This window comes from Cuculus canorus, chromosome 3 (assembly GCF_017976375.1).
Source record: "Cuculus canorus isolate bCucCan1 chromosome 3, bCucCan1.pri, whole genome shotgun sequence".
Lineage (NCBI taxonomy): Eukaryota > Metazoa > Chordata > Aves > Cuculiformes > Cuculidae > Cuculus > Cuculus canorus.
The window spans coordinates 111,851,389-111,863,499 of record NC_071403.1 but is presented as its reverse complement, the minus strand read 5'-3'; the positions used below and the strand labels follow the sequence as shown (position 1 = coordinate 111,863,499).

The window sequence follows — 12,111 nt, the reverse complement described above, 5'->3', positions numbered from 1 at the left end:
AAAAAGTAATTTTGAAAGCACTTCAAACCGAACTATAAATGTTCTAAGTCATAATAAAAATACCACCCATCTAAGTGAACACCACACTCTTAATGGCAGACGTGAGTCTTTTGTTTCTTCTATACATGTATGCACCAGACACCTGCAAGATAGACTTGTGTTTTATAATTATTTGTGTGTCTTTCCCCTTTTAGGAACTATTTGTTGATGTAGTATATAATAAGAGATACAAATAGTCAAAGGGAATGTCAGTTATCCTATACTCATAATGAATCTCTGAATGGCTATTCAAACCATTTTTGTAACTATCAGCATAGCCCTCAACAGGCGGTTGAAAGGAACGACTCATCTGTTAGAAGCTAAGAAAATGTTCAATCCTCTGCTTGCAGTAATATCCCAGACACACAGCGGAGGAGAGCTTAATGCACTGTGTGTGCTGTAACTCAACACTGTTTGTAGCAGAGTTGGCCCTGGTGAGAAAAAGCATAACGCAGGTGGAACACAATCTACTGGGCAGAGGCCCAATTGTGCAGCTTCAGCTCGGTTACATCCAAACCCAGTACTTGTTGGTTGAAACTCTGCTTTATGAGGCAGCTTATTGAAACTCCATCCAAACTCCTCATGGCACTGTATAACTCTGTTTTGCCTGGAGATACACTCATGGTATCTCACCTGTTATCACAATGCAGGAATCAATGGCTCGATTTCTATTGGCACATATGATCACCACGTAGTTTGTCTTCATTAATTTTCCTTCCATGAGCAGCTTAAACATTTCTGAAAGCCCTTCAGCCAGAGAGTAGCTGCACTCAATGATATGGACACTATCATTGCAGGAGCTGGCTGCGAGTCCTGCCAGCCAGGGGAGCTGGGCTGAAGTCACCGCTGCGATCTGGCTGGGTACTTGAGGAAAGGTTTGTGGGATAGCCTGTTGGTACTGACGGATTTCGGATAGGTGTGATTCCCTCCACGAACGCATGAATATTTGTTCCAAATCCTCAATTAAAGGGACCTGGTCTGAGGCTAAAAATATGAAGAGGAAAACAGTATAAAAAAATTAAACAAAACTGTTGAGTTAAAAACAATCTTTTTTCCAAAATATATACTTCCTCAGAGATTATAGCAGCAGTTGAACTTTGTATGATTATATTTCAATCTGTCTAGTCTTCAAGAACTAATTATGTACTTTTGTTTCATTACTATGAATGAAAATGTTTAATACCACATGTCCTAAGACTAATCATAGAATGGTTTGGGTTGGAAGGGACCTTAAAGATCACACAGTTCCAACCTCCCTGCCATGGGCAAGGACACCTCCCACTCAACCAGGCTGCTCAAAACCTCATCTAACCTGACCTCGAACACTTCCAGGCAGGGGGCATCCCCAACTTCTCTAGGCAACCTGTGCCAGTGCCTCACCACCCTCATCACCCTCATCATGAAGACTTTTTAATATTTAATATTTAAGCTCTAATATTTAATATTGTCTTGCTATTATACTCCCTTTCTCATATGCCAGCATGTAACATATTCATTGCGGTCTATCTACATGTAAAATACTCTTACCTAGTTGAACAAGGTAGTAGACAGTCAGTAAGAGCTGCATTTCCTCTGAAATAGGCTGTATTGTGGAGGCCCCGTATTGTTCGTACGCTCTAGATAAAGACTGTGAATTTCTGTAACAGGTGTACAACAAAGGACTCACTATCACATCATTAATGTTCCCACAAAGATATGGGAAGTTTCCATGACCTACAAAATAAACAGTGTTTGTACACGTCACATTAATTTCATCATTTCCCATGTATGCATTAAACAGTTTTAATAGTAAAATGGACAGCTTTAGTTTACAGTAGGACCTATCTTTATATCTCTTACAAAAAAGATATGAGATCTTGTCGTGGAGGGTGGGACGGGTTACCTTTAAAAATAACTGGCTTTGCTTTACAGATTTTCAGCAAGTTGTCAGGAACTGAGACCGGTTCTCCTGAGCCCACCATTGGAGATGAGGCTGGCCCCACCAAAGCAGAATGTGGTAAAGATGACAGGCTTCCTCCATCTAAGATTGTAGACATATCATTACTGAAGTCAGTTCTAATTATTTCATCAAAGAAACATGATCTTATACCCACATTTGGTATCAGTGTTAAGTGCTTTTTATGGCTACATCTCACATTTCATGAGTTGATACTGCAACCTGTATTATTATGCTAACTTTCTTGAAGGACTAATCATATTGTTGTGACATTGAACATCACACATGCATCTAAAGATTTTGAGTTGCTTATAAACAGTTTCAGGTATTATTGCAAGTATACAGAGACTTATGTGATATCAGTGCACACATAGTTACGATTTCTGTGTTTCTGTATGATATACTAATTTCACTGCTTATAAACTGCATCATAATTAAAAATTAAAATTTAATGTTTGCTTAATTGTAACTTCTTTATGGCAATTTTAATGTAAATAGCACATTAAAAGAAAATACTTTTGAGGAGGCAGGCGTATGTCACTGCATATCACTCTGGTCTGTAAGTAGACTATAAATTCCAAGTGCTAAGAACGCTGGCAAATAATTGAAACAATGGGTGGTACCTTGACCCGAGTCATGACACTAACTGTAATATCCCAAAGGTGTTTTGGTGCCTAAAGATGGACAGAAGCACCTGTTGGGGATTTATTAATAATGACTGAATGAGGGTTAAGCTCATAACCTCCAAAAGAAATCAATGGAAATGAAGCACCCACATGTAGGTGAGCATGTAGGTGTCAAACACCTTTCAAAACTCGAATGCGAATCTGCATGTGTCTAAATTATTGCCTCTTTTCCTGCATTATTTTCTCAATAACAAAATAAACTTTATCATTCTCTTGGATACAGCTTACCGTTTTTAATTCTATTTGGAGCCTGTGGGTTGAGCTGCAAGTTCCAAGTTTCAGTAGATGATGGAGATTCTGGTGACCAACCTTTATGGCGCTTTTTTGGAGGTCCTGTATTTGTTAAAGTGCCTGGATAACAGTAATATTTCAGAAAAGAATTAGAATAAAATGCATTCAGTTTTGTGCATGATAACTTGATATGTTTTAATAGACTAAATGCATACATTAGGTACTGTGGTAGACAGGGTCACCTCCTCGAATATAATAACTTTTTATGCTTTTTATTTTACATTGTTATACCCTATCTAAATTTCTGAGAACTTCCTAATGCAGAGAATTATCAACTATCTAGGTAGACTTCGCTTATTTTATAAGAATGTCTAGTCTGTACTAAGAATAAAGTAGCAAGAATGACACATACTAAAAGTGTTAACAAGTTTTACTGTTTTGCAGTCAGCACTGTGAGCATTTTCCTCCTTTTATTTCTGAACACGTTACACAGTGTTTCACGTAACTTACTGCAAAATAAAATTCTCAAGCTTTTTAGGGTAATATTAATAAAGATCTGAATTCTTGTCAAAAATTTTCACATTTACAGGATTTTTGCCATTTCTTGCTGTCTCTGGTTTTAAGTTATTCCACATTAGCAAATCATTTCTGCACTTTCCTCCTATCCGCATGTGGCTCCAACACCTTTGTCTGTAGAAACATCATCCTCTCACAGTTTTTCTAGGAGTTCCTGATGACTGATTTCTTGAATCTATTTACACACTCCTGAAAACTCTTAGAATGATTATCCTCCACTAACATCAAGTATTTCTATTTATTGAGAGTCAACAGCCCTCCAGAAACTGCTCAGAGCATCTTGCAGAATTGAGCTATTTCTATTTCTGGACATGACTATGCAGAGGTCGTAACGCTACTTCATACCGTCAGGGCTGTATCTCCTGACAGAATGTTTCATCCCACAAAAAATTCAGGACAGGATGAGAATGTTATATAAAAAGGGGGATTCAATTTTTCAAAGTATATTAAAATCAAAAATAAACCCGAAATCTTCAGCTCTAGAACAAGATTGTTGACTTGCAGAGGAACCCTATGTACAGGTTTTCAAAGATGACTTTGTCCTTTAAATTTTTACCATGCGAGGGCAGTATTCAGCCATTTGAGCTACTTGATTCTTTAATTTAGTTTCCTGGCATAAAGTTGTGACAAAAGTCACAAGATAGTGCAACACAAAGAACTTCTATTTTAAAAAGCCATACTTTCCCCCACAGGTATGTTGGCATGTGAAAGTAATCCATGTGAAAGGAATTGGCAAGAATATGTTGCTGCGTGGAAGAAAGAGATGAAGAATCTGAATGGGCAGAGAAAAAGAATTTGGTTGTGATGACAGCAGGGAAATTTGGGAAGATTTATTTTAAAATAAAGGTATAGCATGTTTCTAGCTATAGTGAAAAGTAGTTTTCTTGCTTAAATAAGCCAGTGTCACAGCTTGTGATAGAAAACAGTTAACATAAATCATGATAATAACAGTGCAGTGAGGACAGTTTCTTCAATTTGGAGCCAGTCATCAAAGTCTAGTGCTCCATCCCAAGATGAACTGCAACACAGGAATTAAGCTATGAGTGATTAATTATAAATGTTTCTTAACTTTCCTCACAAAACCTCGAGGGAGATTGATGAAAACTGACACATTCTTTAAGAACCTGGATTCAGAATCTAGGCTGTATTTCTATTAAATGAAAAGCTTCTTGTAATCTGAAGTGTAACAAAGCCATGGCTGAAGACACATATATCACTTTTCTTTCCAAAAATTAACATAGAAAAGAAGTGTTATGGTCAGAAAGGACTTGGAAGGGAACAGTAATTTCTATTCATATAGGAAACTATATGATACCATTTGCTCAATGCTTCTATTATACCTATATTGAGGAATATTGAGTTTAGGGTTATTAAGCAACAAATCCATACAAATACCTAACACCGAAGGTCTTGTCAGAGCAGACAGGTTATTTTTCACCAACTGTTGCTTAGGCGATTCCTTGCCATTGTAAACTGCTGAGCTGAAAGCTGCTGTTGAAGGGGTGTGATCTACGGCTGCAGCTGGCAAAAAAACCCAAAGAATTTTTATTAAACATTTACAGGTAAAGATCCCCAGCTGATATAATAAATTGATCATTTGATCGTTTACTTTAATAGAGCCATCAGGTCTGCTCAGAATGACTATAATGCTGAATAAAACAAACCACTTTCTGATCTCATACCAGATAATTGTTGTCTAACTCCCAACTAAGTATCCGGGTAAAATCCAATTCTGCAATTAAATATATCAAACCTTTTAGCTTTTTGCTGATGGAACCTAGCTCTTAGATGAAGTTTACTCAAGCTAAGATAGTGAGAGAGGATGTTTAAAATTTACTGAAAATCCACTAAGCCTCTATTCCAATTTAACATCCTGTTTCTAAAATTCTTTTTAACATTAAAAAGAGGTTTTCTCAAACCTATTGTGCTTGTAATTAATGTGGGTTTTATATATATATATATATTTATAACCTCTGACAAAAAACCTGCCAATCTGCTAATATGAAGAGATTAATGTTTTGTTCTGGAAAGGTACCAATATTCCACATCACAACTATTTAACAGGCTTCTATCTCACAATATAATCACCAACAGCTATGGCTCACTTCTCCTGTGTGAATCTCTGTAGCAGTCAGAAGACACTAAAATGCTGTTTTCATTATGAAGAAGCTCAGAGGGATCACTAGTCATCATCATTGATCACCTTTCATTCAGGTCAAGCTAACAAGAAAGTAAATGTTTCAGAAACAAATGTTAATACAAAAAAAAAGGTCGCAAATATTATTAGTTTGGGTTTTTTTAATATTAAAGCTGCTTTTCTCAGCAGAAGGAAAAACTCAGAAGTTTAAAAACTGATGCCCATAGAATGTCTGCAGTGAAGAGGATTCTGTTCATAACATAAAACAGACTGAAGCAGAAGATAAAACTGAAATGACACTGGTTCCTGTAACATTCATCATCTGTGACCAGATTAGCAACGGTTGGAGAAAGGTAATACTATTCTCAGCAATGTTAAAGACAATGGCTCTAAAAATATTTGGTTTGCCTTAGCTGTGAAGAAGTGAGATAAGGTCCAGAACACCTGGCTATTTTATTATTTGCTAACCTTTTGTCCATAAGCCTTGGGGAGGGGGACAGGGAAATGAACAGAGAGAAACCTTTGAAGTATGACTGTTTTCTTTATTTGTAATATATCTCTAAATCTATCCAATTGGCTTTATTTTAGGTGATAGCCTCTTTATTTTTTTATTTTCCCTCTCACACAAGTACACACAATACACATGCACGTTCCATGATAACAGTAGGGGGTAACCCAGTGTGTTTTGCCCCAAAGCAGTACCTGTTTGCTGAGTCCCAGCTGGAGCACTTGGATTTGCTGTTGGGAGCGTCTCACTTGTGGTGCTTCCGGAGAGGCCTGAGCTTTCTGGCAGCTGGAACGATGTGCTTGAGCAGGTGCTGGATGAAGACTGCCGGCCTCTCAACTCTTAACAAAAGAGAAACATCTTACCCTCTGACAACAGTGGCATTTGCTTTTTCTTTGCATATTTGATTTGATAACTTCACACAAATATTACTTAGAGGCTACAGCACTTGGAAAGGAGGAACAGATGTCTTCAGACATGCCATCCTCACACTAGGTCACTCAATTGCTTTTTACAGCCACTCTAGTAATCACCTAGCTTTAAAGAGTCTTTCTTTCAACTGATCTGTCTCAGGTTTTACACAGATGCCAATCCCTGTGATAGTTAAGCTTGGATGACGAAAACCAGAGCTCGAGGAAGACAGCTTCGTTATCTTACCTGCCCCTTTCCAGCAGATTACAGATCCTTTGGTCAGAGTTCCCTGTGCATTCCTGACCAGATAATACTTTAAGTGTTTCTGTTTCTTGGGCTGAGTGGTCAGTTTAAGATTAATGTGATTTGAGAATTCTGTAAAGTAGCAGAAACCCTTCTTGCCACAGCCAACACAATTGCCAGAGAAGCCTGATAAAATAAACAATACATATAATCCAATGAGAGAAGTAGTTCACTATCAATAACATTCAAAAACTGCTCTTTCCTGGAGAAAAGATGTATTTATATTTTTTTCTTCACAGACTGCAGCTTTTATTAAAATTTTCCTCAAAAAAATATTGCATCAAGACCACTGTATTGCATTTTGGCTACCAGATTGCAAAAATAGTGCCCACGTCTACAGAACAACTAAAATAAGCCATATCTCTAATTTTCTCCTACTAGAAAAAAGATCACAATTCCTCTTTATTACCTACCTGTGAAACATTAGCCAAGAAGTTTCTGACTGAAGAGTACCAAATCATATGCTTAACCCCAGTCCTATTCAACACCACAGAAACTACATGCTTTACTTATGTTTCGGCTTTCACTGAAATTAAACATGCCATTAAGTCTCAAGACATTAAGTATATTTAATCTATTACATTTAATTAGGTGTAAGTATATTTAAGTACAAAGTTCCTATCACTGATGCATTTTTAGAGAGGAAAAAATACTAAAGCCTTCCTGGGCTCTTAATTTAAAGTAGCTTTCTCAAATTATGGCTAGACTGTGTTAGCACTTCACAGCAGTTTAAACTATTTATGATTACGGAAACAAAGTGTCTGCAACTTTACAGACACAAAAGAGACATAGTCCTCACACGTAAAGAAGCTTATTGTACCAAGGCTTGTTGGGGCATTTCCAGGGACACTGCCATTTCCTCTCATTCTGAGATACACAGTTTGAGCCTCAAAGAGGAGCTCTTGATGGCGATGTCATTATCACCATAAATAAAAAGCATTCCTTGCACATCTGACTATCTGACTTTTTATTCTTAAACAACTTTTTTTTGTCCATTTTCCAAAATATTTCCTAAGAAATTTGCACCTTGCATTAGACCAAGGCAAAAATACTTACATCTTATTTATACTTATATATGTCTAAAAGTACTTCTTATCTACAAAGAAAATTTTCTCTTATTTTACCCATATCTAATCAACTTTTTTTTTTGTCATCAAGAGAATTGACATGAAAAGGCTGTGTTCAGTGAACTGGAAGATAGCAAAAATAAAGGAAATACATCTCACTTAACATATGGACAACAACATTGGAAATAAATAATTGGAGCAAACAATAATATGGTAAATAAAATTAAGAACCATTTATGAAAATGATCACATGTCAAAAAGGTTTTCAAATTGCTGACTGATAAATTTGTTCTTTTGTAAAATATAAGCACTGAAATATAACGCTTTATAAACACCTGTTGCTTGGTTTACAATCTGAGTACTTTAATTAGTTTTCAGATGGCTCAGAAATGTGTATTAAAAACCTAAGTTCATGTGGAAATTGGTCTGGTATCCATGGGAACAAGTGGCTAACATCAATTGAAAGATGCCTATTATCCCTCTGATCCTCGTTGGTAGGATGATAAAGGTCATTATGACTCATAAAATCAGGACAAGTCATGACTCTGCAGAATCCTCTGTGTTATATCAATCAGCACAAAAGCATCTGTCTAACATCACAGAGCCTTCAGTAGCTGCAATAAAAGCAACAACAAAAGGAAACAAAATTAGAACGGATGTGGCAAAAGCTGTGGAGTTTGCATGCATTTTATGCAGATTAAGAAATCACGAGAAATGCTTCTGTTAGTAAACGAAAACTTCCCCTCCCCTCGGCAGCACGCTGAGCATGGGCAGCAGCACTGTCATTTTTGCTTGGATGTCACTTACCAGCTTGTCAAATACAAGCACGAAGGGACCATTTCCAAAAGTAAAATAGAAGTGCATGTGCATTTTTTAGGTTTTACAATTTTGCTGAAAGCATCTACCAACTTGCCAAAAACACAGGTAGAAATGTTTGTCCAACAGAAAGTTGGACAGTGGAAATAAAATTGTTTAATGTGGACTTTAGACCAGTCACTACTGGTCACTCTGGTAAATCATCATCAGCCTATACCAGATTTAGCAATAACTTTTACCCGAAATAACCTTTTGCTCTAATCGTCTATTTTTAAGTCTATGACATCTACTGGAAAATTAGTTTACACAATGTATAGCATATAGATGAGGCCTAGTAAAGATTAAACAGATCTAAATTGTTCACTTGTTTTGACAAGTTCTCAGAGAACCCTTTAGAAGTTTATTTTTTTACTTCCATTTTGAGTCAAGCTATCCTCTTTCCCTTCAAGATTTCCCAGCTCCTCCGTGTCAGAATGAGTCCTTTCTAGCAAGCTCCTTGCTAGCACTGTTTTTCATCCCATTCATTCTCACGGATACTGTCTTTGGTGGCTTCGTTAATACAGCTCAGCCCTGACATCACAGATGGAACACAGCTTAATCTTATAACTCCAACACAAAAAAATGCTGTTCAATCATTACTCATTGCAGGGCTCTGCCAACATTGCTCATAGCACTTTATGTAGCAGACTGAGTAACGCTGAGAACCCAAACATTTCATCACCCTCCCTTCTCTGCATGCCCTGTTCATGTGCCACGGCCCGAGGCAGCAGCTGATAGAGGGAAGAGCTTGTTTTATAAACAAGCCGAATTAAATATTCTTCCATACATTATAGAGAGGACAAAGGTCAGGGGAGTCGGGGCAACCATAAGGTGACTCAATATATCTATGTCACGAGACTGATTTCACAAGAGAATCAGAAATCAATGCCTGGAGTTTAGGGGCTAAAAGCCTTTCACCTTTAGGTCACCAGTTCATATCCAGCTCAGTTCAGTGGTGTTTTAAGGCTGTTGCCCTCTGAAGGTTGTTTAATAAGAAGGCATTTGATTGTATCTGGTATTTTATCATATGCATTTGCTTGAATTTGCTCACATCGCAATAATCAATAGCTCATAATTTAAAAAGCCCTTCCACAGTAGGGACCTTGTTGTTGGAAGAAGGACCTTGGACTAAAAGGGTATGAAACCTGACCTACCTTCTCACTGGGGAAATGGTTCCTTTGGATCAAGAGTGAGTTCGTGCTAGGGATAAAGAGAGGACTTCAGGATGGAACAATATCCCTCTAATATTTCATAATCTAGTCTTTCATAATCTAATCTTTCATAAAGTGTCAGAAAATTTACTTTCTGTTTCTCTTTTAAATGGCTTTTAATTAATGTTAATATTTTTGTGGAAAGTTGGCAGCTTGCTGAAGACAAAGAATGATTATATTTTCAACTTTTCAGCAGAAGTATTTCTTCTTTTCAGTTCTACTCATGAGAAAATGCACACAAACACAGACCATGCCTCACATTTTCCCCTCCTACTTAGTACCACGCCATTTGAAGACCAAAGTCCTACATTTAAATCAATACGGTCAGTCTGGAGAACTTCATTGGACGGAAACTCACTGCTGCTACAAAAGCCCTATGGAACATTTTACAGTTTAACAGAATCAGCCACAGTATTTTATGCGACAATGTTTTCATCTCACACACAGCCTACAATGCAAGCAAACTAATCTTTTCCTCTGTCATTCTGACCTCAGGGACTCAATGAAAAAAAAGAAAAAAGGATTTCTTATTCCCTGCTAGGAAAGCGGGCAGCTGTTTGGTCTTTTGGAAAGGAAAATGATGGGTGAATAGCTGCTTTGTTTATCATGAGACTCTCCTTAAGAGTGAGAACTGGGAAAAACAACCCAAAACATAAAAAAAATCTTTGGGAGTGGTACACAGTAACTGCTTTTATTAGGAAACAATAAATATCTCACTATCACAGAAGTGCTTCCTCCATCTAAGCATTCCTTTAGCTCACAAGGAAACCTGCAAGAAATAGCTTCCTAAAGGCAAAAAGCTGAATCTGCCTTGTAAATTGCAGTTAAACCTGAGGTCTGTCTTTATTAACAGAAGCTTATGAGGTATATGCTCAGACATAGGAAACTTTTGCTTGCCAAAACGATAGTCATTTCCAGAAAATGCGATTTTTTTTCCTATGGAACAATGTGTTGATTGTAAAAACAAAGAAACAAAATGATCGGCAGCAGAAGTTACTTTCAAATCACAAGCACATATGCCTTGATGGTGTACAACTTATTAGCATAATCAATAAATTGGCACATGCCCCAGAGGCATTCAACAGCCCCTAATGGGAACAAGACCATAAGTCAAAAGTGAGCCCGGAAACTACAGAGACATTTCCTGTTTTCTTCTGGAATTTTTGTATGGTCCACAGGCATCTTCACAACCATATGCAGGCAGATCATGAGAAAACAGGAAACTATTGGGTAATTCATTAGTGTCTTTTCCATTCAAATAAATTATTTTGGAAAAGATCTATAGTATTGAGTAAGAGCTGCCTTACGAAAACACAGTATATTAAGAGAAAAACCATGAAATTAAGGAAAAGCAATGGGTTTGAAAGATTACAGGTGATGTGCCTGTATCACCAAAAAGTCTTACCAAAAGTGTGGGATATGCACTGACTCACGAAGACAGCTCATTTCAATTAAAAATGAATCCAACTCCATTTCCCTCTGAACTTAGAAAGGCTTCAAGGGACCACTTTCCATGCTGTTTCAAAATGCCAACATGTTTGAGGGAGAACAGCCTAAACTCAGAATACCAAAAACAAGCCTTCTATCTTGTTTCTAAAAGCAAGACAACAAATAGAGCTTCCCTTCTTCATATGAAATGTTTTCAACTTAAATCCAGTGCAAGACAGAGGTCACTGTGTTACACTAATAGATAGAGAATTTAAAGCAAGAATGGGTCTGTCTTTTATCTCACTGTGTGTCTGGAGCTATGAGACTATTCATGTCTGCTTCTAATTTTACTTAACCTGACTTGACTTGCATCAGTGGATGACAACCAGAATCAAACAATCATTTCTACCTCCAGTATGATCTGTTGTGCAAACAATACACTGCACTCATGTCAATAACATATATCTTGTTTTTTCATTAAATTAGGGACCAGGAACATTATTTTATTGAGTTTACAGATGAAGACTTTGTATCTTAAAGTATGTAAGCTCTTTCATATTTAAGCTTATTATAGAATACAAAAAAGTCATCCTACAGAAATACTAAAATTCTTTGCAAAAGAATATGATTCGTTGGTGTTTAAATGTATAACAACAGCCAGAAAAAAAACACTGAAATGGTTTCAGGAAACTAAGACGTATTAAATAAGCCAGCTGAGGATGTAAG

At 37.0% G+C, this 12,111-nt stretch overlaps 1 protein-coding gene across 1 annotated transcript in view; it reads right to left on the bottom strand.

Moving 5' to 3' along the window:
* GREB1 (growth regulating estrogen receptor binding 1) overlaps nucleotides 1–12,111 on the bottom strand; it is a 64,834-nt gene that overhangs the window by 33,725 nt on the left and 18,998 nt on the right. The window contains exons 5-11 of the mRNA XM_054062552.1: nucleotides 6,768–6,950; nucleotides 6,308–6,451; nucleotides 4,864–4,989; nucleotides 2,890–3,012; nucleotides 1,922–2,059; nucleotides 1,567–1,752; nucleotides 673–1,023 (exon numbers count right to left, since the gene is read on the bottom strand). Of these exons, the coding sequence (XP_053918527.1) occupies nucleotides 673–1,023; nucleotides 1,567–1,752; nucleotides 1,922–2,059; nucleotides 2,890–3,012; nucleotides 4,864–4,989; nucleotides 6,308–6,451; nucleotides 6,768–6,950 (1,251 nt within the window). The remainder of the gene's footprint in view (nucleotides 1–672; nucleotides 1,024–1,566; nucleotides 1,753–1,921; nucleotides 2,060–2,889; nucleotides 3,013–4,863; nucleotides 4,990–6,307; nucleotides 6,452–6,767; nucleotides 6,951–12,111) is intronic.